The sequence below is a fragment of the Manis pentadactyla genome, chromosome 10 (assembly GCF_030020395.1).
Source record: "Manis pentadactyla isolate mManPen7 chromosome 10, mManPen7.hap1, whole genome shotgun sequence".
Lineage (NCBI taxonomy): Eukaryota > Metazoa > Chordata > Mammalia > Pholidota > Manidae > Manis > Manis pentadactyla.
Genome location: NC_080028.1, coordinates 72,928,677 through 72,956,577, shown reverse-complemented (window position 1 = coordinate 72,956,577; position 27,901 = coordinate 72,928,677). Strand labels below are relative to the sequence as shown.

The window sequence follows — 27,901 nt, the reverse complement described above, 5'->3', positions numbered from 1 at the left end:
ATGAATTAAAAGGCAACTGTGTTACGTTGGCCCAAAAGGAAACTGATGAATTTTTCCGAAGTTGCTCAACAAATGCTGTTTTCCTTTCTTTGACTTAAAAATTCCACTTTAAAGAAGAAAATACAAAAACATAATTTCCCCTTATCAGTGAATAGCACCTTTTCCATCTACCAAATTGCTCAAATAAGAAACCTGGGTCTCCAACAGCACAAGGCCTGTGGATTCTCCCTCCACATTATCTACCAACTACTTCTAGCTCCTTCCCCTGGTCCCAGCCAACACCCTATCTCCTCCAGACAACTGTCATCACCGCCTTTCCAGTCCCTCCATTTGTACTCTGGCTTCCCTCTGATCCAATCTCTATACAGCGGCCAGGGGGAAATAAAAAACTTTCTAAAATGCCACGATCCATATGGTTCCCTTCACTTGGGGGAAATTCTTCAACAGCTCTCCACTGCACTTGGGGGAAAAAAGCCCATGTCTACAAGGCCGCATAGTCCTCCAACTGCACCAACTGCCTCCAACCACACCAACTGACCCCAGGGAGCTCCTCTCTCTCCCCTGCAGGCCTCGGAACATGTTGTGCCCTCTGCCTGGGAAGTTCTCCACTAGGCTATCTTGCAATCCTCCCAAAGGTCTCAGAGATGCTGAGAGGTCCTTCCATAGTTCCCAACCCAAACTAGGTCCTCTCAGAGCACTGGGCCTCTTCCTATACAACTGCCATAATTCACGATCACAAATGTACTCATCTCCTGTCTGTCTCCCCAGTAAGATGAAAACCCATCTCTATAATGTTGGTTTGGTTCACTAGCATTTATCCCAGATCACTCTAGCGTTGCTCACCCAGACTAGTTGCTCAAGGAAGTTTATAAGACAGAAGGAGGCAGGGTTTAAATCCAAGAACTGTTTTCTGAGGCCCTATCACAACAGAGACACAATTCTGGGTTCCACAACTGATATGCTTCTGGGCTGCACTCACCACTGAACCCCTGACCTTGACCCTCACCTGTCTGCAGAAAATGGTCACTGGGCCTCCTCAGTGACCAAGTCAATGGACTGTTTTCAGGGCTCAGCTCCTGGACCTCCCCTTAGGCACCACCTCATACCTGATTTGCCTGAGGCCCCAGATTCGCCTGAGGCCACTCCTCAAGTGCCAGTGGTCCATTTTTGGTCTACTGCTCTCCCAATTCTATCTGCTTTTCCACATTTAAGGTTTGGGCTGCCAAGGGGCCTCATCTGTTGGATCTACAATCTGTCCACACGTCTGTTGGAGAGCGCCACCTAGTGGCCCTATGGACCCCAGTGGCCAAAACTGAACCCCTGTCACCTTTGTGGTTTCTCTTCCTGTCCACAGTCATCCTGCTTCTCGGATTGGAACTCCGAAATCGTTTTCCAATCTGTCCTTGATTTCCCCATAAGGCAAATCCTCATAAATTCTGTTTCCAGGTCTCCTGAGCCCTAGTCTTGTCCCCTTCAAAGCCATCATCCACCATGCCACAAGAGTGCCACCTCCAGTCATCCACCATGACCCCAGAGTGCCTCACTGAAAACAAAAATCTAACCATGTCACCTCCCTGCTCAAAACTGTTCACTGGCCCAGCAGCCCCTAGCAAAAAAAGCCCCATATTCCAACAGGGAGTGAGGAGGCCTCTGCGGTCTACCCCTCCGTTCTTACCACTCCTCTGTGTGCATTTCATGCTCCAACCACACCCAGTTTTATGCTCCCATCCACACACACCATGCCACTCCAGCACTGCATGCCTTTTCTTATGTGGCCTCTCTGCAAGCTAGGCCTGCCCCTCTCATCAGGTTACGTGTTAACAAGGACCTACTGCTGAATCAGAGAGGGCAGCACCCCACTGTACAGATCACATGTAGGTGAGAGGAAGATCAGAGCTCTCACCCCCAGGCCTGGGTCCTCTGTGCTACACGATGTCACTGCACGATAAAACTATACAAATTCAACCACAGGAAGTCCTCTCACATACTCACAGTAAGTATCACAAAGCAGGAGAAACTATGGCAACAACCCAAAGCATCTTTACAACAAACTTCCTTGACCAACCATACCACCTTCCAGAGTCCTCCAGAATTACAGGACCGGGAGGGTCCTGTAGGTGCGAAGTCAGACATGAACCATCTTTTCCTAACTTAAACCCATTTTAACTTGGAAGCAAGATAATTTCCCTTTAAGCATCCACACGTATAATTTCCTTCAGTTTGTAAGATTTCACACTCATCTTTCTAAAGAGGCCCGCCCGAACTTCTCAAAAGGTGTCTAAAAGTGCATCTGGCTGTTTGACACAGCCAGTGTCCGGCTGCCAACGTGAGCACTGGTACATCAGACCCAAACACAGTTACTTCACCCTGTTGCGATGATGTCAGCCAGCTGAGGCGTGTTGGGTGCAATTTTGATTGTAACAGTTTCGAAGTAGAGGTGCTCTTTCTGAGCATGGATGGTGTATGTCCCAGTTGTTATATTCTCTAGACGGAATGAGCCATCAGCTTTTGTTTTAACTGTAAAACAAAAACATTCAAACAAAAGATGAGCCAAAAATGACTGCATACCCCTCCATCTACACAAGAATACTTGAGACAAAATGCTGGCATATTTTCATAGTCATTAAGATTCTGTTTCCTTTCTATTTCTCTCTGTGATCAAAAACTAGCACTGGGAGACAGTTCCAGGGGCCAACGTAACATGGCTGCCCACCTTTGATTTGGTTGTTCAGAGTGACCACTGCTTCTGGGACACCTTCTCCTTCAGGTCCATTCAACACCCTCCCAGTGACAGAGAATCCCATGACGTGGAACACGGGCTAGAAGATGAAGGACAGGAAGAAGGTTCTCATGTGCCTGAGCCACTAAAGCCTCCTTCGAGCCACTCACACGGCCACTCACACGTTGCTCATCACATCCGTGCACCTGGAGTCTCCAGAGCCGTGCTGGCCAGACCCCCACTGAGCTCACCCAGCTCGCGCACGCTGCTCCCTGACTGGAAGCACTTTTCCCGTGTCTGCCTTCTTTCTTGGACTTTCAACACATTGAAGTTTGTCCAATAACCGAATAATTATTTACAGACTTACTTCCCCAGTTAAAGACCACCAAGTTGAATGTGTAAGAGCTTCCCAGCCCTTGCTCCTTACCTGCCTGCTCCCTTCCAGACACTCTATTTTGGGGAACCACACTTCCCTCCCATCTCCCAAGCGTAAACCCCAGCATTACCCTGAAGCCCACCCACCCCCACTCCAACAGCAGCCAGTCCTGCGGTTCCCCGTCTCGATGCCCCTCTCCTGCGGCATCCCACGACCTGAATACAGTCCTCATTAATGGCACCCAGAGCACCTCACCAAGCCCCGCTGCTGCCCTTGGCCCAGCTTTCTGCACCAGGTCCGTAAGTGTCTGCGCCCACCTCGCTCGTGAGTGCCACGGCTTTCCTCTCTCAGGAGTCGCTATGTTCTAGCCACCCTGATCTCTGGGTCCTCAAGTTGACCATGTGCACGTGCCTCCCACACTCCTCACATGGGCCCATGTGCCAGCCACTCCCACAGCCTGGATCATTCTTCTCCCACATCTGGAGAAGACCTGGGAGGAGGCCGCTCCTTCTCATCACTCAGGTTTCAGCTCAAACTGTCACCACCTCCAAGAAGGTTTCCCTGTCTTATCTCAGGAGACCCCACCACTTACCCCAGCGAGTCACTGTCCATCACACTAAACCTTTATTAGCTTCATCAAACTAACCAATATCTCAAATGCCCTTGTTTGATTTCTTATGGTTTGTTTACTTCTCATCAGAATGCAAGCCCCAGAGAAACTGGGACCTTTTTGCCTTTGTACCTGGTATACAGCAGGCACTCAATATGACTCCTGAATGAATGTGGATACACGCAACAGCCATTTGAGAGAGCTTTAAAAAAATTAACTGGCTTCCTTTTTATTCACATAGCCCCTCTTGATCCTCCTAAAAACATGCAATTTAATTTACTTACTAATTTTGATATCCACTCAACACTTTTATTATGCACCTACTGTGTACATGTACTATATCACATTTTAGGAATACATAAAATAAGACTAATAGCTCCTGACCTCATGAAACTTATAGGCTGCTCCCTGAAATTCACTTCATCTCTCTGTTGAAAAACTATTTGGTTATGATCTGGGAATGTGTTTCCCCACTCACCTGCCCCTGTTCTTCTCCGCAGGCCTCCTGAAGCAAGCAAGGACTGATCTTCTCACCCACTATCCCCCTTCCTATGCACACAGAGCAGGCAAATGCTCTACTGAATCTTAAAGAGCAGAGGCAGAACCCCACTGAGCATGTGACCTACTAGCTCTTACCTGTTTGAGCTACATCAACACAGTATTTCCAAATGCACCATTAAAAGAAATTATTAAAATCTTACTTTTTTCAATAACTGTAACACTGGGTGGTCCAATTATGAAAGACTTGTTTTCTTTTGGAATTTGTTCTAGTTAGCAAATTTTCTACAGTAACCATTTTCTACTTCTGTAATTAAAGATGTAACTGTGATTTTTAAAAAACCACATCTGCCATCTATTTTAGGGTTTAGGGAGTTTGTCAGACCAACTCTCACCCCATCCATCAACCCACCTATCACCCGCCATGATCCCAGCTGTCAGCTCTCACCTGGCTTACTCCAGTCTCCACTGGGACCTCACTTCCACCCTGCCTCCTGCAAACTCCTTTCCTCTGCTCAGAACCCCACATGGCATGGCCTCCTTGGGGTTCCCCAAACCTTCTAGACATGTTTCTGCCTCAGAACCTTTGCACCTGCCATTCCCACTGTCTTAAATGTTCTTCCCACAGATAGAAGTATGGTTCATTGCCTCTTCTCCTTCAGGTGTTGCTCAAAACACCTTCACAGTGAGAACTTCCCCACCACATCCTATAAAACTGCAATCTGTCTAAACCTTCAAACTATGTAATCATCTTTCTTGCTTTATTTTTGTGGAGAACACTTGACAACTTTAATTTATCTATCTATAAGTATATCGCCTCTTTCTGCCATTAGCCCAAGAGTTCAAAAGAACAGGAATTTTTACCTCTTTTGGTCACTGCTATATGCCCATCCCAACAGTAACTCATTGGCATGTACTTCATTGAATTAAGTAGATACAATGAAGGAAGTATGTGAGAGAAGTGAGGTTGCTAGTAGATCCCAGGCTAAACTAGACTAGAGCACAAGATTCTGTTTTTTCCAACAGCCTTCTAGATAAAATACTGATATAATTTTTTAATATGTTTGCAATGCCTATGCCCAGGAAAGGGAACTCAAACACCTGTCCCTCCAGAAGGCAGGGAGGTCTTACCTCAATTTTCAGGCTGTCGTGTTCCACTGTAAAGTCAAGTCTAGAAGGAGCAACATCAAAGGTAATCCTCTCCCCTCGATAGAAGGGAATCTGGAAGGAAGAGTCTGGTAATTACGAAAAACCAGTAACATGATTTGATCATCAATATTAATCATTGATCCAGCAGCCCACAAATGACAAGAAGTTCAAGGCAGCCAAGAGAAGCTCTCATTCGTAACTATTGCCCCTTTTAAAAGAGGAAGGCCTGCACTTTCTGCGGCAACTACTGAAGGGTCGGAGTCTCATCTTAAGTAACTTCTAGCTAAAATGTCATCACAACTGCGGGCCAACCATTTATTCTTTAAACACCAAAATGATATTGGCTCTTACTGTGTCATCAGAGTCCCAGGCATACACACCATGGACATCTGCTGCACTCACCACAGTGTAGCCCCCACTTGGCAAGGAAGAGAAGGAGAAGGAGCCATCTTCTTTCGAGACCACATAGCACAAATACACCAGGCTCTCCTCCTGGGGCTGGAACCCTGGCGCTGGGGATATGTTGCAGCCCAGGACATCCTATGCCAGAGGGGGAAGAAAAAAAAAAGACGTCCTTCTCTACTTACATGTTCCAATTATCATCGAACAATCACACTACAGAAAAACTTTCACAGGCTTTATTGCAGAAAAATATATATACATATCTGAAATCTAGGACATATGAGTAGAGATTAAAAGAACAAAAATCTTTACATTCAAGTTGAAAAGTTAAAAACTGGTACAATCTTCTTGGAGAAAACAACATGACCGTCCTTCCCCCCAATGGGCCACCATTCTCCAGACAAGAAAACGGAGCTCAGGAAGAAGTCCACCAGCTGCTAAGTGGCAGGGCTGTAATTTGTCTGAACCTGGGTCTGACTGATTTCAAAACCTGAGTCCAGTGCCTCCAGTAGAGACACTCAACGGAGAAACACAACAGTCTTAAATGCTTAGACTATAAATCACCTTGACCTGCCTTTTGAAGAGTGTCCTCTAGTCTGTAATCCCCCAGCTCCTCACCCCACTGCCCACAATCTCTTTTGTTCTTCACCCGTCTTTGCTTACCTCTTTGGCTACTGAAGAAGAGAAGAGAAGAAACTTCACCCCTTTCATGGGCTCCCCATCACTGCGGACAGAGCCTGACACGTTGTAACCAGCCACCACAAGGGGACTGGCGGTATTGGCGTTGGAGTTCGTGACTCGCACAGTGGTGCTCGCCTATAAGAGAAGATTTTATTTCCAAAAAAAAAAAAACAAAACACTGGCAACGGGTTTGACAGCGTGAAGACACGCTTAAGCTGAAATATTAAGTGAGAAAAAGTAACAAAGTTGCATATGTAGTATGACCACATCTATTTTTTTTCCATTTTGTGTTTATGTATTTATTCTTTGTAAAAATTCCAACAGTCAGCAATGTAAGAGGAACTTAGAGACTTGTTGAGACTCCTTTCTCAGGCTTCACCCCAACTCTGCCCCTCTCCAGGGGCTGAATGTTCTCCAGTGGTTGCCTGGGGCCTCTCTTCCCTGGCACTTGGCCCCACTTTCCACCTTTCCCACATATCAGTTCCTTTCCAGTCTCCCTAGAGGTTCTGAAGGCTCAGCTCCTTGCAGACTGAGGCCTGGCCCCAGGACATTCAGAATGAGGGTGGGGCTCTCCTGTGACAAATGAAGGTCCTCTGGGCGGGAGGGGAGGAGGAGAGGACAGAAGCCTGTACTATACCGAGCAGTTGATCCAGCATATGTGTCTCAGAGAACAGGAGAACATCCAAAAAAAAGAACAGGAGCACATCTATTTTTTTAATGTGCAAAATAAAGTATAGGAAATGTGACATAATGAAGATGACGATGACATTTTACTTCCTTTACACGTTTCCATCTCCCAAATTTTGTTTCCACTTCTTTATGTTCTTCTATATAGTCCAATTTTTAAAAGAGCTTGCTGTACCATACTTTTTTCCCCATGTTTCATGGTAAACATACATGCATTTTTAAAACATTTTGTTGAAAGTACAACTCCAGAGAGAAAAGTGTGCATATTCTAAGTGTGTGGTGCAGTGATTTTCACAAACTGAACATACCATGTAACCAGCACCCAGAAACAGAGCAGAACTAGCATCCAAAAGCCCCCTATCTCAACGCATTTCCAGTTACTTATCTACAATCATTATTTTGACTTTTAAGAGCACGCTTTACTTCAAAACACAATTTTATAGTAATAAACTCAAATTCCTTTATGCATACAACTATCAAACAATGTGAGCCTTAAAATTTATTCTACTTATAACATTGAAGCCACTGAGTTTTAAACAAATCATTTTTTTTAAAACCCTGAAAACCTAAAGTCATAGACAGTATACAGATACATCTAGGTATAAAGCCACACTGTCAATTATAAATGAATAAAACCTGTAAAGGAAAAATTGAAATACTGACTTTGAAGCTTCTTCAGCAAGAATGAGACACAGGCTCAGAACTAATATAAAAACTAACATGGCAAAATGTCCTTTAATTCTCATTTCAGTGTTTTTCCAGCTAGTACAAAACTTCACCTAGTACATTTCTTCCTTTTTTGATGTTTAATTGTAAGCTATTTTAGTCAAAAAGCAGTAAAGAACACCTACACATGCTCTAACTAGATAAAGACATAAAAGAACAGAAATATACAAATCAAGACCCTTGTATACCTCCAAATCCCCTTCCTCCTGCTACAGATATCAGAATCATAATTATGAGTATGGTATTTGCTACTCCCATGCATGTCTGTAATTTTTCTACATATGAATACACCCACAAATGGAATGACCATGGGTGTTTTAATCACTATATAAATACTATTGTATTTCCTTATCCATCAGCAACTTGCCTTTTGCCTTCAACTTTATGTTTTTAATTGCATTCACATTGATACATGTCACTCCATTCATTCGTTACTGCTGACGGACAGTATTCTACTGTGTGATGAAAGCATAATCCACTCCCCTCTTAATAAACACTTAGGTTGTTGACAGTATTTTGCTATTACAAAGAAAGCTGCAATAAACATTCTTAGACATTCTGTTTGGGTACAGGTTCAAGTTTTTAAAATGTTAACATGTATTTATAGATCATCATTTCAGACTGAAAAAAAGGATTACAAGACAAATCCCATCAGGTCTTTCTGGTATTGATATAGCTTAAAATAAGCCATAGTTAATAACAGACCGATTTCACAGCAAGAAGACAATGTTGTCACCTAAAACCGAAACCATCATAAGCAACACCTGCTACAGTTAGGGAGTTTTACCTTATAGGTACCACCGAACGAACCAACAGGACTAATGTTTTCTTAACTGTTTTTGGAAAAACCCATTTTATTTCTGAATTGAACAGTCCTACATTTGTCTCCCAACCAGCATGTTGTTCGGCCCAGTTATCGACATAACTGAAATGCTCACCTCTTTCAAGGCCCACGTTGGATGAGTTGCAAGGATTTCATAATCTCCAGGAAGAACTTTAAAAAACGAAAACCTGAGAAATACAAAATACTGCTTAACTTTCTCCCAACCGCTCAGTCTTTCTCATTTTATGACTAACATAGGCAGTGCAAGAAAATAGTGTATGAATTATCACAAGCCAAAGAATTAAATCCTTCACCATACAAATCCACACCAGGCGGCCCCCACTGTGTGCAAGGACAGGTGTTTCATGCACTGGCAGGAAGGAGGGTCTACATTCTTAACCCCAAGGATTTTGGGCATTAAAACCAGTCAGTGTGGATTTGCAGGATCAGTCACAGAACACTCAAGTGAGTTTTGGCAGAAGTGATGGGCAGGAAAGGGCAAGGGGAAGGGAAGGGAGGTGTGGGAAAGGAGGAATCATCTGAACTCCAAGGACAGAGAGAGATCCCACAGGCTTAAATGGAGGCTAACACAAGATGTCACTAACAACAGGGGCAGGGCAAATGACAGCAAGCTTTGAATCCTAGGCAAAGGAGCTCAGATCTGTTATGAGAATCATGTATAACACATTCTGGCACCAGGTAGTGAGAGGGTGAATTCTGGTGAACTACAAACTCACTCTCTTGCTCTGGGGTAGCATGCTATTAGACCAAGTATAGCCTGTAATAGCTGGCTAGAGCTAGGAAATCACTTTGCTACAATAAATTTGAAGTTATTATTGGATTTTTGGGCTTAGTGAGATTTCACCCCTAATTCTGCACATTTCAATCACTGTTTAAATGCAGATGAAAGATTCAGAAAGTTCGAGGCACTTTTCCCAGCAAGGCTGACAGTGAACTACTGGTCCAGAGAAAACAAAATCTCCATATTCCTTCTTAAAAACCAGGCCTGGAGATGCATCAATCAAGAAGAAGTAAATGTTATGTCAAAACTCAAAAATAATTTCAATAATTTCTCATTTAAAAATTGGATGGCTTACTGACAGACTCATTATAAATTTCCATGGTGCAGTTCAGTCAGTTTTGTATATTGAAGTAGTAATGATCTGAATGCTTTCTAAATTATCATTTGGAACTATTCTGGATTAATCTTGGCACATCTGTTACCATTTACAACTTAGTGATTTAAATCCATTAAACAAATTCTTTAAATTCAACTCAACAAGGTTAATTAAACAGTCATCAGTTCCAACTACAAATGATTTTGATGTAATAGTGATAAAATGATTTTTTTTAATCGTAATTGAGCTAATCTCTATTGAGCTAAACACGATTAAGCACATATTCCAGGCTAAGCAGTTTGAAATGATAATACTAATTTAATCTTCCCAATAACCTTAGGAGGTAGGTTCCATGATTATCGTCATTTATAAATGAGGAAATTGAGGCCCAGAGGCATTGTGCAACATGCCCTGGATCAAAGAGCTAGCAAACAGGGAAACCAGGATTCAAATCCAGGCCATCATGCTCCAGAGCCAGTCTCAACAACTAAATGAAGGCCTACTATGTGTCAGGCTCTGCAGTGGGTGCTTTATGGATGCTGACCCTTGTTTAATCATCTCATCAATGCCAGATGCGACAGGTCAAGTGATTTCCATTTTACAGAGAACTTGAGGGCCCGAGGGCATGAATTTGCCCAAAGTTAAATGGCCAAATAAGGTCTTGAACACAGGTCTCCCTCAATCCAAAGCTTCCCCTGCCACATCCCAGCCCCTCTCCGGGCATGAGGCAGGGTGACACGGCAGGACTCACTTTCCACCAGGCTGTGTGACTGTGGACTGGATCTTGGCATCGGTCCCCGTGTTCCTCAGAGACACCTGAACTCCTGCAGGACCCAGGGACTGCCCTTTGCTGAGAACCTGCCATGGAAAAGGAGATGAGGACACGGGCCAGCAGTCAAGATCTCCTCTCAACATCACTGTTGACCTGCTCATGCTCCCCACGTGGAGCCTCTGACTTTCTTTGGGTCAAGACTTTTTTGAAAAGATGAAGCAGATAATGGATACCCCCCTGGGATGGCGGAAGGGCTGGCACAGGGAACAATACCAGTAAAATAACACATTGTTTCACCAAATCTAAGACATCATCAGCTAAAGATGCACCTATTGAGGATGAAAAAAAATACCCGTGACCCTCATCACTACCAAGAAACCCACACTGAAAGCCAGGACCAAAGGGCCTTGTTTTCAGCGTGAAGGTCAAGGAGAGATAAACCTGCCCTGCAAAAAGAACAGCAAGGAAATATGTGCATCTCAGCCTCAGCACAGGAGGGACGGAGGAAAAAATTCTCCCCTGGGAATCTGGACCTGGAGCTGCCATTCAAACAGGTCAACTCCAATCGCACACTACCAAGCAAAACCCAAAGAATTTAGTTAACTAAAGCAACTGCTAGGAGAGTGGCAGAAGGAAATGCAATCCTGTCTGGAAATGCCGGCTTCATGTCCCCCCAGTGACTGCAAAATGCCACAAGTGCTGGGTCTGTGCTCTTCCCACCCTGCACCCCTATGAAAGCTCATCCCTGGCATTTAGGCATTAACAGTCTTTACTCTCGCAGGGGAATGACCTCCTAGGTCTGATCCCTAAAACCACCCACTACATTTTATACATAACTGCACTGAGTTCCCAGACCCTCCTGAAGCTTATATGTGGGTCCCTTGTGGGCTCAAAGTCCCCGGGTTAAAAAGTCCTGCCTTTCTTAAGGTAAGAGAAGACTCAGTACATACACACAGCAAGCATTAAAAATAAAGTTCTGAAGCCAAACCTTTCCATTCACAGAGAACCCTGTGAACACAAAGTTGATGTCCCCGCCCTTTGTGCAGATGTCGTTGACGCCATCCACATATAGCTCCACGTTTGTTGGCTCTGAGAAGTGAAGGTGGGAGGGCAGAGAACAATGGCAAGTTTAATTCTGGGATAAGGGGAACACATCTAGGTAAAACACATTTCACTGGTTAACTTTCACTTTACTTGCTTTTGAGCACTCAACACACTCACATGGTTTTAAATCCATAGGCACAAAGAGGTATGCAGGGAAGCCTCCCTCCCACCCCTATTCACTGGACACCCAGGTTCCCACCCCAGAGGGAACCAGTGTTTAGAGTGTAATATGCTTTTACAACAGTCTTTCAGCCAAGCTGTATCTCAGAGTCCCAATGAAAATTCAGTAAGCACCAGTTTTATTTAGTGAATGCTTACATCAGACGAGACACTAAGCTAACTGCATTTAATCCTCACATCTCAAGAGGTAGACAGAAACATCTACAATTAATTTAGGGTTAAACTGAGGCATAGAAAGGTTAAAGGATCTCAAAAGATCACAGAGCTTGTGGGTGACAGAGCTCCAACTCAACCCCCAAAAGTCTGGCTCCAAATCTGAGCCCTGACCAAGCATTATCTCCTGATTTTTCAATATTGGAACTAACTAAAAAAATTTTTTTCAACTGAAGACTTTATCATAATAGGAGTTAAAGCTGAGTTTTTAAAAGCTTAGGAAGACGGTAGAGAGATAAGAAGAGGGGAAAAAAATGGGAACATCAGGATAATTTCAAGTAAAATGAAGAACTAGATACACACATACAGACAGGGGAAGATGTCAATAAAAAAATGAAGAAAAAAGAAAAGATTTAAATGATATGGACCTCGTGACTCTTCCTGAAAAAAACGAAGAAAAGACTACAACAGGCACCTCACAAAAAAGCCATCCAAATGGCCAGTAAACATATTTAAAAAAAGCATTTACTCTCACTAACAATCAGGGAAATGGAAATCAGAACTGCAATGAGATTTCACATTGCCACCAGAATGGCTAAAATGAAAAAGACTAACGACACCAAATGCTGGTGAGGATGTGGAGCACCTGGAACTCTTGCACACAGCTGGTAGAGAGTGCTACATCTGCTCTGATGTCTGGCAATGTCTGTGAGAGCTGAGCATGTAAAAACTCTACTGCCCAGCAATTTCACTCCTGGCATGTCTGTTCATTCAAAAGAAATGCAAACACACGTGTACCAAAAGATATGTGAATAGTATGTACATATGTATAAGACATACTAAAGGGTGTTCGCAGAAGCACTATTCTTAGGGGCCAAAATTGGGAAGCAACCTGAATGGCCATCAACAGTAGAAGAGGAAAATCACTTTACATTCATACAACAATCGAATGAGCTAACTAGAGCTACACATACTAGAGAGAAATCTCATTAACAATGTTGAAAGAAAGAAGCCAGACACAGAAACATACCTTGTGTGATTCCATTTACATAGAGTTCAAACAGACAAAATAATCTATAATTTTAGAAGGTCAGAGAGGGGTCACCTGTGGGGAGAGGCAGGGTTGGGTGGAGCTGGTAAGGAGGACCAGGGATATGGCACTTCTGGGGTGCTAGCAAAGTTCTATTTTATCATCAGGGTGGAGGTTACAGGTGCGTACGCTTTGAGAAAATTCATCAAGTGATCCCCTTATGAGAACCCTTTTCTGAAAGTATGTCATAATTCAATAAAAAGCCAATCATATGAAAAGGCATGACAGGAGGGGAGCTCAAACAAAACAGCACTGCACCCAGGCCACCAATCTGTGACCTCAGCTTTAGCTTCCCTGCCAGCTTTCTGCAATGCACCAGCCTGGCGCCCCCTGCTATGAACTCAAAGAGCCAAATTCACTGTCAGCTACCTGAGCTTCATTTGACCCTTCGTGATGGCAAGGACTAAATTCTTCCTTCTCTACTAACCCACAAGCAAGCTTGACAGGGAAAAACCATGGACCCCTGCTCCTCTCCCCAAGCCACACAACTAGGATCACACATCAAACATCGAGAGCTTCTCCTCCCACCAAACATCAGTCATGACAAAGCAGAACCCCCTCTTCTTAACCCCATTCCCACCTCTCCGACTTTGCCAAAAGGGCAGCTACATCAGCAAAGTTCCCAGCTTTTGTTGGTACGTGTGCACAGGACTGCTTTTTCTAAGTACTTACTCATTATTTTCCAGCCATTCTGAACACACGAATCCTCCAAGTAGCCTGTGAGGCAGGAACTATTACCCTCCTGACCCCTATGAGGAGATAGACACTGACCCAGGGGAAGGAACTTGGCCAAGGTAGTCACAGAGCTGACAAGGCCCAAGGGTGCCTGATCCTCCTATCCCCTTTAAGAGAAACAGATCTGAATTTTTATGTCAATTTTCACAATGTTTAATGTGGCAATTAATTCACTAAAAAACCTTCAGGGGGTTAAGAAGCCACCCTGGACAGGAAATGTCCCCACTTCTGACCTCTACATACTGCCTACGGCCCCTTGATGAATGAAACTGAAAAAGCAGTTTCCTGAGAGAAGCACAAGAAAAGATGCCTATTTTAAGAAACATGACAGAAAACTTTAAAATAGGTCTAAGGTAAATCCAATCTACTTAAAGTAACAGCAGGCGGGGAACCCTTTTTCACACAAGAAATGAATTCTTAATATTTTGTCAGTCTATGCACTCTGTTGATTTAAATTCATGTTCAGCATATAATGAGTCCTTTCCAGAGCAGATCTGGTTTCTCAGTTAACTTACCAAAACTCCACCCTAGGGGAGGCTCAATCTTCAGAATGAAATCTCCCTACAAGTGGGAAAAAAAATGTAAAGAAATGAGAACTGATGACCCTTCAACTGGTTTAACTTTGCTCAGTGCCCACATCTAGCCTAGAATTCTTACACTGAAATGAAATTCCAAGCATAAGCTGTATTCTAAATGGCACTGAGCGCTCTGACTCCTTTTAGATGTCCCAAAACCAGAAGTTCCCATCCCACCATTCAGAAGATACTCAATTAAAACCCGTGGAAGGGTTCCAAAGACATTACATACTGCCACTCACTGTCTTTTGATACTGAACATACTATTAAGAGTCTCTTATTAACCCCTCAGATGCCTAAGGTTGTTAGAGTCAGCACTTACCTTTAGGAACTGAAGTCATTTCTCAAAACTAGATTTTCTCACACACACCCTGGTTCCCTGACATTGATGTTAATAGTTAAAAAAAAAAAGTCAAGATCCAGCTAGTCCACTTACAGAAATCAATCCTATGTATTGGGCATACAGATACAAGTTTAGGAATATTTACTGTTGTTAGTATTAATTTTTTTAATTGGAAAAAGGCTCTCTGTCTTATTAATAGAGAAGTGGTTAAATAAAGTACAGTTTTGGTTTGATTCTGACATGCTATGCAGCCATGAAAAAGAAGGCAGTATATCTACACCTCTGATGTTGAAAGCATACCAAGGTATTATTATAGGGAAAAAAATCAAGTTGTAAAGCAATTCCTATTGTTTGATTCCATTTGAATAAAAAAATCAAAATCAGAACTCTGTGTATTGACTATTTTTGCAGCTTCTTGTGAACGTGTATCTATATTCTCAAATAAAAAGTTGAAATGTGGGCAGGAGCAGGGAATGTAAGCAAGGTATACACAGATACACACCTATATGCACATGCGTTTGTGTGTGACTGCATGTACCTATGTGTGTATATTCATGTATATCTGTATAATTATAAATACAGAGAAAGCACTCTTTCAGGATATACACCAAAACCTTTATCAGACATTATTACTCCAGAGGGATAGGGAATCGGGGGTAAAGGATATAATTTACTTCATATACTTCTAAAGACCTTTTTTTTTTTTCCTTTTCATTTCAAAGCTCATGAGTTCACATATTATGTGCATAATTTTTTGAACAACACTTTAAGCTACTTGCAAATAAAGATTCTATTAAATCAGGGTTTCTCAACATGGGCCCTGGTGACCCTGGGTCTTCCCTATGCAGCATGAGAGGAAGTTCAGCCTCATTCCTCGCCTCTGCTCACTAGAAAACAGTTGTCATGACCAAACACATCTCCAGACATTGCCGGATGTCCCTGGAGACACCGAGAACCACATCAATCAAACCACTTTATAAGTTGTCTCCCTCAGAATTTGACCAAATTCCGCTTATAGTTTACAAAACAGAGGAGCATTTGTTCATGTGAGAAAGGCTGTCTGGTTAGCACAGCCCTGTGGGTCACACTACTTCCCATTGAAGACTAAAGTACCATCTCCTCTTACCTTATCATACAAGGGGATCATAAAGTAACCATTGTTAGGGGCACAGTCAGTTTGGTATTTCAAAGTCCCATGCTTGGTGTATAACTTTATCTAGAAAGGAAGGAAAGAGAAGACAAGTCATAATATTGCCTTTAAGGATCAGCCAAGTACACTACACCTGAATGCATTCAGTATAAGTATGCATTTGCAGAGGGACTACTATAGCTACATTAGAGACAGAGAGAAATAAGACAAAATATCCCCAAAATAATCTGACCAGGCATTTTTCAGGTTAGAAATCATCTAAAGTCTACCCCCAAAAGTCATATTTTCCATGATTTTCAGTTTATTTTAATGGCTGTCTCTAGGTTGTTTCTGGGCTGAAAACAAATCTCCAAATTTGTAGTTAATAAGTTGCTTGTTAAAAATGCAACCCCTGAGCCCCACTTCTGTTTCTAAACTAGAGGGTCTGGGGTGAGAGCCAGGGATCTGCATTCATAACCCCCCAATGATTCCTAATCCTTGGAGTAACTAACACTCATATAGAAACTTTTAATTTTCTATTTTATTTTCATCCTCGGACAAAAACATCTCAAAAGACATGTAAAATATGTGCTCTCCTCTGTCGCAGAGGGGCCATCAGGTGAGAAATTGGGGATCAACAGAGGTGAGGCTTAGAACCTCACCCCCCCTGTTCTGAGAGAAATCTTCTGCATCCGTGGATGTTTTATTGCCCTTGTCAAGCTTGGATTAACACATAGTCTACAGGCACACACCTGATCATCTACATTTGCTCTCTTACAACACTAAACTATGTTTTCTACCTTTATCTTGTATCTACCTACCACTTCAGCATTTTATTAAAAATAATAATAAAGAGAGAAATGTGGTATCCACATATAAATCAAGTATAAAAATCAAATGAATATTCATATTTGAACTGATTTATAGTTCATAATGCATTAGCAAAACCAAAAGTTTCTGTGATGACTGCCCTTGTACTGTTCACCATGTAACTTATTCACTATGTAAGAATTTGTTCTCCATGTAAGAACTTGTTCGTTATGCTTCAGAAGATTGGAGACTGACGAAAATTAGGCTTGGGGTGGATTAATGATTGTGCATCGAGCATTGACTCCCCTATACAGAATTTTATTGTTGTTAACAACCATTTGATCAATAAATATGCGAGATGCCCTCTCAAAAAAAAAAAAAAAAGTACACACTTCCAATTGTAAAATAAATAAGTAACCGGGATGTAATGTATAGCATAAGGAATATAGTCAAAATATTGTAACAACTTTGTATGGTGATAGCTGGTAGCTAGAATTATCATGTATATAAATGTTGAATCACTGTGTTGTACACCTGAAACTAATGTAATACTGTGTGTCAACTACCCTTCAATAAAAAATAATTACCTACAAAAAAAAAAAAAATGTGCTCTCCTTAAGGATCTCTAAAACTCTTGCATCCTGGGTGTTCCTGGACACAGATCATTAACCCATTGAGGTGTTCAAGCAACATCTAGGTCTTCCCCTACTGTGTGACCTTGGGAAATCATTTAACCACCTGAGGTCCAGTTTCTTCATGGGTAAAAAGATAGCCACTTCCCTTCACGGCACGGTGGTTCTACAGATTCACACCTATGCATGTTAAGCACCTGGCACAGAGTATGGCCTCAAACTAAAGTAGTATGTATGCATTATTATTTACTATTACTATCTGGCTACACTGCTATATTGTATTACTAACCTCTCTCTCAAGAAAAAGATAGTATGATGTCATCAACAGGGCGGAGATGAGATTCAAGGAAAATTTCCTAAACCTACCTGTAGGGTTCAACCACTCCAAGCCTGTTTCTACATCTATAAAAGGAAGCATTGGACCTGATGATGTTCAAGAGCCTCACCTCTAAAATGTGAATGCTCTGTGACCGCAATTTGGAAATAACAGTCGTGTCATACCAGCTTAGAAGATTAATAAAGCAGTCAGCTGCATACACACTGAAGAAAGGAACAGAGTGAAATCACACACAGAAGGCAAGCTGCCTGTGGGTGGCAATCACACCTTACACTCCACAGCGCCTGGGACAGAGTTTCTTCTTGTTCAATGCAGGTACTCAATAAATACTCAACACATCTGTTTTCAGGCCATAAAGAAAATCAGATGCACACGCTTCAAGCAGGGATAGAAAATTCACCTGCCAGAGTGGCCACAGATCTAATGTCAACAGACATTTATCAAAAGGGAGACAAAACAGATCACTGCTCAACCACAGCCAAGTTTTGCAGCCCGAAGACCAGCTGGTTTTCTAAGGAAATAAGGAATGCGGATTTTGATGGGAAATCTCTTGATCATTAAAGTATTAGCAACTAATATATTTTTTTTCTTTTGGAGGGACTTTTGTCAGTTCTGTGTACTGTACTGCTACATCCCTACTCTGGACAAAGCTTCAGTACATACAGGTCTCACTTGATAGATACTGGCTGAATGAATATGATGAAAAACAAGCAGAAGGGTAGAAAGCTGGTGAAGAATGAAAGTAGTTTTAGTGGAACACAGAAAACACAATCAAGAAATGATTGTGAAATATCTTGATTATTTACATGTCTTTTGTAAAGTACTGATGGGGACACAGGATGGCAATATACATTACACATATGAAATGTCTGGTTTCATCATCAGAAATTATGACAGAATGAGTGTCTCAGACCATCTGGACAGGTAGCCCTAGGGCTCAAGGAACACATTTCATACTGGACCTCAAAGTCTGTCCACTGCTGTCAAGGTCACTATTAGTATGGAGGATGGGAGTGCCCCAACTGCCTTCACTCTCTCCCAGAGCCCAGAAACCTACAAGCTGCAAAAAGTTCTTTTAGGCAGCTTCTGAAATGCCCTATGCCACACACTGGGAGGAAATCCAGGAGGTGGCATTGGCACCCCACAGATCCTAGGAACCCTGTCACTGCCAGTGGGTGGATTCATTAAACCCCTGACTTCTTAAAGCCAAAAATGGTGGAGAAGCCACAGACTGAGGGGTCTTGAAGGTGGTAATTATCTCCTTTAGGAAATATATAGTGCTGGGTTCCGCTGCTTGTCTCCCAATACCATCCCACAGGAATATAACTGGGACTTGGAGCAAGGCCAGATCAAAGGGCCAGTGAGGTGTGGACTCCACTTCCTACTCCTCTTCCAAACCTCAGCAACCAGCTTTGCAGACCACACTTCAACCTTTGCCGCAGCCCTCCAGCTGCTAGCACCAGAGGGGTTCAAATGTGCTTCCAGTCAGCCTCTAGGGACTTGTCTCTGGTCCCTTGTCTTTGACCCCAGCCTCTTCCTTTTTTCTCTCTCAAATGCCCTTCTCCTGCCCTGTCATCAGCACCCTCCTAAAACAGAGGCCAGCCCTCCCAAAACAGAGGCCAGCCCTCCCTCAGGTCCTTTGCCACCTATCCTGACAAGTGGCCTTCTACCCCTACCTCCATCATCTTCCCTTTCTCTTCACAAATGCTTTCTGGGACATAACCCCATTGGGCCAGTCATCATGTAAGTGAATGGGGCTTTCCAACTCAATAAAAAAAACTGTGCACGAATCTCTAGGTAATTCCAATAACTACTCAGTAAAGCAGTCAGAACAGTTGACAACTCACCATTTTCAGAGGAAAAGGAGTCCCAAGAGCGGGGGATAGGGGAAATTAAAAATACAGATTCCCAGCCCCCAGAGACGCCAATAGAGATCTACTAGGTCAGGCCCTCTGGGATGGGAACTGATTCTCTTAATTAAAAATTATCCCAGGGAGTCTGCAGACAAGAATGGATTAGAATTGGCACGGGTGGGGCTGCTCTGAGTTGCGGGGCTGTGTGGTCTCTAGGTTCTGGAATATGGGTTTCAGGGGATGTAGGGTCTGGGTCCGAAGGGGTCTGGGTTTTAAGAGATCTGGGACCTGGACTCTGAGGGTGATCAGGGTTTTGTATTATCTTAGATCTGGATTCTGGGGATCTGGAGTTTGAGTTTCAAAGAATCTGGGGTCTTGATTTGAGGGATCCTTAGGTATGAGGGATCTGATAAAACGTTCTGAACCAGCATCACCGTCGCCAAGAGAGTTCCTCGCACCCCTGTGCACACCTTCAGCCCCCCACCACGCTCCGTGGCTGACCCTAGATGTGAACCTCCATTCTAGGGCGCTGGGACAGCACGGTTGAGAGCCCGCGGAAAGCGCAGCCTGTGAAGAGGAAAGGACTTCTGGAATGTGGGGCTGGAGGCAACCGCCTGGTGTCAGAGGCGAGGCTACCGCGGCCCGGAGAGGGTCAGCGACTGGCCCAGGGTCTCACAGTGAGCTCCGGCCCGGGCCGCGGGGCGAGCGCTCACCTCGATGAGCGAGTAGTTGATCTCCACATCCGACTTGACGAAGCCCCCGCAGCCCACCACGATGTCTTCGGAGGCGCGCGCCAGCCCCACGCAGCTCAGGAGCAGCACCTCGGTGGCGACCACCCACGCGGGCCCCGGCAGCCCTAACCCCCAGCACATCCGCATGGCCCGGCCTCTGCCGCCGGACCCTCCGCAGGCCTGCCGGTCCCGCCCCTCACTCTACACGCTGCCCGCTGCTTCCTCCTCTGCGTGCTGCCGACAGCCCAGACCCCGCCCCGCCGCCGCCGCGCACGCGCACTACGGCCCCACGCCCTCGCACCGTCCCCCACCAATAAGGTAACTAGAGCGCATGCTCAGCCACGGAATGAGCCCATTTGTGCCCGCTGGAGGCCTGGAGGACTGCGCGCACGGTCTGGCAGGTGCCGCGATAAAGTGTGTCTCCGCAGGCACAAACTCCAAAGTTGAACTCTGCTTTGGAACTCAGTATCGCTGAAACTGGAAAGGACTAGCGATTGTTAATTGAAATGTCCGACAACTTTCCCGAATCTTTTTGACCCATATATTTCATAGGTGATGCATAGTCTCAAAACTCAAGGAATTTGTATAAGATGGTGAATTTTTTCCATGAAAAACGATCATTAGGTTTCTTTAAGGTCATTTAAGTTCAGCATAATATTTTAAAAGGTACTTAAAATTCATTTTCATCCCAGGTCTAATAACATTTGTATACAAAGAAATTTTGAGGGATCCCCCCAGAAGCAAGAGATGCCAGCAAGTTACTTCGAATTCTCTGAGATGAAGCATGATTTGTCTGAAAATAAGTTCAAATATCAATATGTTGCACTTTTCTTAACATTAAATGTAATAAAAAGCCACATTTCATGACCATAAAATTGAAATTCTCTTAACAATCTTCAGCCCACTCTTCACCTGAGGACTGACATTTTAATATGCTGATTATTTTTTCCATTATAGAGGGAATATGTCTTGTAAATTCCTATTTGGAAAATGTAGGAAAACATAGAAAGAAATTATTCATAATTTCAGCATGCAAACACTTGCTATATTGGGTAATTTCCTCTTCTACATATGCTTGTTTTGTTTATGTGTTTCACATGATATTACTACTTACATAATTTCGTACCCAGCAGTAATTCTTTAAGGGACTTCCTACATGACTTTTAAGTATAAGCAATGTCAAAATCACTTTATGTTACATAAAAACTATTTCAATGCTATTAGAAAACTTCAGCAGTGTAAGCCACTTACACACAAACACGCAGATATGAAAAAAGAATTGATCCTCACTGGGTGGCTTACAATCCACACACTTAACAAAAGAATTATTATTAATATTAGTTAACTAAGTAACTTATTTTTAGTGAATAGTTACCATGAACTGAATGAATGGTCTCAAGAATGAAAAGGTGACAACTCATTTATGGTATTTCTACTGCCTTTTCTTGTTTCAAGTATACCATCATTTTAGTGTATGTCAGCAAATCAAGAAACTTCTAAAAAGAATAAAGGTGTACACAACTGATACCTACCAATGCACATGTCTGCCAGCTATTTTAGACTTAGTATTGCTACAAATATCTCATCAGCTAACATGTATTGGCTCCTCCTGGAAATTATATGCTTCTCAAAAAAAAAATTACAAAGCATGACAAAAAAAAATCAGTATGTTGTATTTTGTCTCAAAATTGAATATACTTATAATACAGACTGAATTTAACTGCAATTCACTATACCAACATAAACAGAAGTTGCTTCTCCGAGCTGATATTTGGAATTCTTTCATTTTGTTGATGAAAAATTTGAGGTCTTTATTTTGATCGTTTTATATGTTGTCATTAAATGACACAGTCAGAAAGCATATTTCCCACTTCTAGTGACTGAGACTTAAGCAGTATGCAGCAATGAATTACACTGAGTTTAAACTGTACCTTGGTCAAAACCTTTCTGGTGGCTACAGTGGGATGATGCATCCACTGAGGAGCCCAACCAGAAGTACAACTAATTTCAGTTTCTTATTCTGCATTCTCACTCAACTACAGTGAGACTCTCAGCTGTTTGGCTATAAACAACTTAAATCATTATTTCATTTGCTGGGGTTTGTTTGTTATAACCACAATTTACACAGATGCCCTTTACCCTTCCTAACATGAACTAGGACTCCGGCAATGCCAACTTGGGGAGAGGGACTTGCAGGGAGAGGGGACTCCAGCCTCCCCATAATTTCCATCAGCCTATATCAAAACCACCTCCAATGAACAGATGTAACTCAAGCGTAAACAGCAGACCTGCTAGGCTGCAGCTCCAAGACAAATCCTTGGTTTCTTTGCATTCTTGGTCTTCCAGGTAAGACAGCTGAAGGCATACTGCCTGGGTCCCAGACCAGGGTTGGGGAAACTCAAAAAAAGAGGGGTAGACAAGGCCAGAGGAACCCATACTGTGGAGACCCTGCAGGAGGCAGGAGTAAAAGAATGAGGACAAGACTCAGAGAATATACAATGCAGGGTGGAGAGTACAAAGGGTTTTAATTCTTCACCCAAACGAAATACCTGTGCTTGCGTCTGTCTGAAAAAGGCATCTTTCATTCCTATCTGAAAGGAAATACATGCTCATTGCAGAAGAAAAGGAAAAAGAAAAGAAAGTTAGGATTCCCGTGATCACTGCTTTAGTGCATTTCCCTCTTTTTATCTATGCAGTATGTTACACAGAGGAATTTCCAAAAAGAAATTCTGGAAGAATTTACAGAGCTAGTGGGGACACACCTTGGTTTAAGACCCAAGAGAGAAAAACAAATGATTTGATTCTCTTCCCCACTTTCCCCAACTTAAGCACACACTTTTTTTTTTTAATATCATAGGCTACTTTCTAATATAACCTTCTTTCACTTAGCGTTTAGCAACCATCTTTCCATATTAACACATTTCTGCAATGGCACTTTGAACTACTAACCTATGGCTGGAATAATACTAATGCTGATAATAATAGCTAATTCTTATTGAGCATTTTACTGTGCTCCCAGCAGTGTGCCAAACTATTAGTAACCTTAAAATATTACGGCTGCCCTCGAGGCAATGTCCATCCCACGGATGAGGAGACCGCGACTCTAACCTTCCACCTTAACCCAGAGCCCACCCCTAACCCCAGCGCAAGTTGGTGGATTTCTAGCACGTGCACACCTGTTGGGTTCTTTCATCAGGATAAATTCCTGTAACTGTCTCCGTGGTGTTGGGGAAGCTGGGGATGACACTAGCTGCAGGAGCAGGAGGGTTATATGGGATGCCACTGCACTTCTGGGATTCGAGGATCCCCTCTTTTCGGCCTCCCGAGCGCTCGCTCGTCCGCTCTCCCCGGTTCACCCCTTCTCGCCCCACCCCTTCTCGCCCCACCCCCACTGCGGAGCCGGACCTTGCCCGGGGCTTAGCGATCCCGGAGCTGGAATCTAGGCCAGGCCTGCCGGGCGCCACCCCTAACCACGGCCAAGAGCACCGCTGAGGAAGCAAGCTACCCAGGGACCGATCAGCAGACCTAGGGACAGACGGACGGACGGCGCCCGATGGCCGCGCCTGGAGAGCCCTGCGAGGGACCCGGGGTGAGCGGCGCGCCCCAGCCCCAATCTTTTTCCAGGCTTGGTGGATCTCTCCTGCAGCTCTTGCGCCGTTATATTGCAGTGGGGAGAGACCCCCAAATTCCTGGCCAGATGAGCCGCAGGGGAGGGTGACCCTTTAACCAAACAGGTACCCCGCACAGTTAGAGGTGCCTCCCGACCTCCCAGGGGCGGGGCTTTGACACCTGTTTGCGAAAGCTTCAGGACCCCCCACCTCTCTGACTTCCTCTCTCTCATCCAGGCTCTTAGCAAAGGATTCTAGGCAGTGTTCACAGGGTGGGGGTGAGGGGCGCCAACTCCCGGGATTTCAGGGACCAGGTAGGTAAAACAATAGAAATAACTGGCGTTAGTTGAGGGCTCACTTTGTGCCCAGCACCGTGCTCTGTACTTTACTCTTATTAACCCATTTAATGCAGCTCTTAGAAGTAGATCTCTTATTCCGACTTCTTTAGGGAAAGAAACTGGGGCGTAGAGAGGCTGAAATTCATACAGCTGGTGAGTGCGGAAGCACCGAGGAGGGGAGAGGGATGGGAGAGAAATGAGGAGGCCAGGTACTCTAAACTTCATATTCAAACACCTTCTAGGGTTGGAGAAGGCGAGCAGAGAGGCTGAACTAAAAAGCACAGAAGACCCCCCAGTAGAACAAGCTTTGGGCTCAGGCCTTCACTGGAGTCAGCTCTGCCACTTTCTATTTGTGTGGGCGTGAAGAAGGCTGTTCCCTTCTTGGTGCCTCAGTTTCCAGTGTGTGAAATGAGGACAGTAACACTTACCTCCTAGAGTTGTTAGAAGGATTAAGTGAGAGTCTGTGCCCAGCACTTATCATGGAGCCAGTTGTCCCAGACTCCAAGGACCCACCACCTTGGTTTGAATCCTGGCACCGTCACTTTCCAGCTGGCTGGTATCAGCCAAGTTACTCACCCTCTCTAGGCCTCAGCTTCCTTATCTGAAAAATTAGTATGATAACTGTATCTACTTTAGAGGGTTGATGTTAGATTACAGGAGTTGAGAATGATAAGGTACTCTTGAGAGTGCTTGGCATGTTTTCATGTAAATGTTAGGCATCTAAAAAGTTGCCTGGCCCCCTAAGCAGGTGAGTTTGGGACCCCTGCTTTGCACCATCATAAGGGTCGTCCTGGTGTTCCCGCAGGTCTGGAACCAGACGGAGCCCATGCCTGCCACTGCCCACCTACTGAGCCTGTGCTTCCTGAAAACAGCAGGGGTCTGGGTGCCCCCCTTGTACCTCTGGGTCATCGGCCCCATCTACCTGCTCTACATCCACCACCATGGCAAGGGCTACCTCCGGATGTCCCCCCTCTTCAAGGCCAAAATGGTAGCCACTGCCTCTGGGAACCTGTAACCAGACAGTAGTAGCTCAGGGGTGCGGGGAGCAGGCTGTAACCTGCTAGAGACCCCAAAGGGAACATTCCTCCTAGCAAGGAGCACACAGGGTGGGAATAAGAAGGGAGCCTGTTAATCAAACAGAGCGATACTCCAGAGGCTACAGAGATGAACTTAGTGGAACAAGATTCCCCCAAACAGATTTGTTAATGAAAATCCACACATCTGCAAACACACACATCTAGACACTCATGGCAGTGTATGGCCACCATTATGTGGCATTCCTCAAAGTGTGCAATGTACACTCCTGGGATATGCTAGGTTATTTAGGACCATGTTAGGGTGACCCTTTTAAATTTTAACAGTTAATGCACTGATTTTTTTTGTTTCCCCACTGGCAGCTCACAGGCGACACAAAAACAGTCAGTGTGGTTTTATCCTTGCTTTAAACTAAGTGAGGTCCTTCCGTAGTTTCTCTAATGTTCCAGGGCTGGCCTTCTGTCCTGCACGTGCTCACTCACTCACTTCCTTGCTTTGTCTTATTCAAAAGAAAAACTAATGCATTTTAGAGACAGCCTGGAGACACATGGGTCCCAGCAGAATTTCTCCTTGCTGTAATAATAGGGATTGAAAGAGACTTGGAGACAGTATAACTTTTTCATCAGGTGAGTAAATTTCATTCCATGCTGTTCCTTCTTACCTAATGCATCTCTCCTGTGCATTACTGGAGCACCTCCAGGAACGGAGCATCTTGGAAAACACTGGGCTGGCTCCGGCCCTTGCAGTGCATCATTTATATGACAGTTACAGCTCCAGAGCAATTTACAATGCCCCTTACTGCTTTTTCTTACCTGTCTTTTACATTGGTACGTTACAGTGCCCCATTCAGAGCCGCTGTCCAATTGGACACAGGTCACCCCGCCTTTCTTTTCACCGACCAGCCTAATCTAAGCCTGTTTCCCCAGGTGCTTGGGTTTGCCCTCATAATCCTGTGCACCTCCAGTGTGTCTGTCGCTCTTTGGAGAATCCAGCAGGGAACGCCCCAGGCCTCAGAATTCCTCATTCACCCCACTGTGTGGCTCACCACAATGGTAACATATGTCCCAGGCTTATTGCTGAATACTGCTTTTCCTGCCCTGGTGGGGGTGTGGGGCAGAGTGGTGATCCCTCCTACCACCTTACCATCCCCTCAACTCCCTCACCTTAAGGGATCTCTCCTGACTCTCTTGTCCAGAGCTTTGCTGTGTTCCTGATCCACGCCGAGAGGAAGCAGGGAGTCCGGGCATCTGGGGTGCTGTTTGGGTACTGGCTTTTCTGCTTTCTCCAGCCAGCTACCAGCGCTGCCCAGCAGGCCTTGCAAGGGGTAAGTGGGGGCCTGGGCCACCTGGGGACACCAGTATGGCATTTCAGGCTTTGGGTACCATCCTGCCTCATCCCCTTTCCACACATAGCTTATTCTGTACCCAGAGACACACACGCCACAGTCGTTTAAACTCTAGTGACTCGTGAACACGCATATCCCCATTGTCTTCTTACACTCATGCCATGCACTTGCACACCAGGCACACTTGTATGCCCACTTTCACGCATCACACAGTGCAGACTCTGAACTGCCGCACACACATACACACACACTGACACATATCCTCTCACACCTGCTGCCACCCAGCTGGAGCTGCGCCTTCAAAGTCCCACACAACTCAGGCACAGGCGCACTGTGGGTTCACAACCTTGGCAGGTCTCTGGGTGAAATTCAAAACTGGTGTCCATACCCAGGGACCAAGAAGAGACAAGAAAGAGTCAGGTCCCTCCAGAGTGGTAGGTGGCAGTTTTAATAAGAAGGGGACTTGCTGATAAGGCTTGTCTTGGGCAGCTGCACCCCCTTGCCCTCCAGAATCCTAAAAGTTTCTAGAGAGGCCTCAATGGGGTTCAGTCCTGTACACCATCCAGATGGTCTCAACACCACCATACTCTCTCAAGGCACCTTGAATGGCTCCTGGAGCAGGAAGAGGGGGTGGAATGTACATTTCAGGGGGTGGGGGGTGAAGGCGTGTGGAGCCTCCCATTGCCTGGGGCCAGCTTTTGGGTTCCAGGTCAACCAGTGGTCATGTCCTCAGTTACCTCCAACACACACTTGTGCACACTTTTACTTTAAGTGCACCCATACTTCCCCTGATTCTCTCTTATTCTCACCCTTGCTCCCATGCATCCATATTTACACACTCATTTCACACACACACCTATTTCTGTTTACCAAAGCAGTTTTTCCATGTTAAGAGGCATGAGAGATCATTTTATCCACAAAGAGAAAAAAATATATAGCCTAGGCCCGGGTTTCTCAACCTCAGTACTCTTGACATAATTCTCTTCTGGGCAGTCAGGAGCTGTTCTGTGCCTTGTAGGATATTCAGCAAAATCCCTGGCCTTCACCCACTAGATGCCAGTAGCACCCCCTTCTTATGTTAACCCAAAATGTCTACAGGTATTGCTAAATGTCCCTTGGGGGAAAATTCACCCCCAGTTGAAGACCACTTGCATAGGTGGCCCACTCACCCAAGACCTCTGATCAGGAACACTGACTGCAGCAGGCTATGAGTCATCATTTCTTGCGCCAAATGGTTATTACATTCTGCTCCTAAAAGAACAAGGCAGAGAAGCATCATATGTCCTTAAGGACAGATTTTTACAAAGCAATTCTTGTAACTAATGGGAAAATTTCACAGGCT

At 44.3% G+C, this 27,901-nt stretch overlaps 2 protein-coding genes across 8 annotated transcripts in view; one reads left to right on the top strand and one right to left on the bottom strand.

Moving 5' to 3' along the window:
• Positions 1-20,478, bottom strand: part of NOMO2 (NODAL modulator 2) — a 62,466-nt gene extending 41,988 nt beyond the window's left edge. For 2 of the 3 annotated variants that reach the window (XM_036917927.2, XM_036917926.2), the window contains exons 1-11: positions 20,216-20,478; positions 15,868-15,957; positions 14,339-14,384; positions 11,550-11,650; positions 10,541-10,647; positions 8,787-8,859; positions 6,418-6,570; positions 5,755-5,892; positions 5,335-5,424; positions 2,714-2,819; positions 2,367-2,517 (exon numbers count right to left, since the gene is read on the bottom strand). In XM_036917927.2, coding sequence (XP_036773822.2) covers positions 2,367-2,517; positions 2,714-2,819; positions 5,335-5,424; positions 5,755-5,892; positions 6,418-6,570; positions 8,787-8,859; positions 10,541-10,647; positions 11,550-11,650; positions 14,339-14,384; positions 15,868-15,957; positions 20,216-20,380 — 1,220 coding nt within the window. In that variant the 5' untranslated portion in view covers positions 20,381-20,478. The remainder of the gene's footprint in view (positions 1-2,366; positions 2,518-2,713; positions 2,820-5,334; positions 5,425-5,754; positions 5,893-6,417; positions 6,571-8,786; positions 8,860-10,540; positions 10,648-11,549; positions 11,651-14,338; positions 14,385-15,867; positions 15,958-20,215) is intronic. The other variant, XM_036917925.2, reaches the window with a different exon arrangement.
• A 2,964-nt stretch (positions 20,479-23,442) lies between these two features.
• Positions 23,443-27,901, top strand: part of ABCC6 (ATP binding cassette subfamily C member 6) — a 47,502-nt gene continuing 43,043 nt past the window's right edge. For 3 of the 5 annotated variants that reach the window (XR_005031278.2, XM_036917923.2, XM_036917920.2), the window contains exons 1-4: positions 23,445-23,822; positions 24,985-25,167; positions 26,141-26,266; positions 26,410-26,538. Coding sequence is in view for 3 of the 5 variants with exons in the window: in XM_036917923.2 (XP_036773818.2) it covers positions 23,787-23,822; positions 24,985-25,167; positions 26,141-26,266; positions 26,410-26,538 (474 nt within the window). In the remaining 2 variants the exon portion in view is untranslated. Of the gene's footprint in view, positions 23,823-24,984; positions 25,168-26,140; positions 26,267-26,409; positions 26,539-27,901 lie in introns of all 5 variants that reach the window. The other 2 variants (XR_005031279.2, XM_036917922.2) reach the window with 2 other exon arrangements.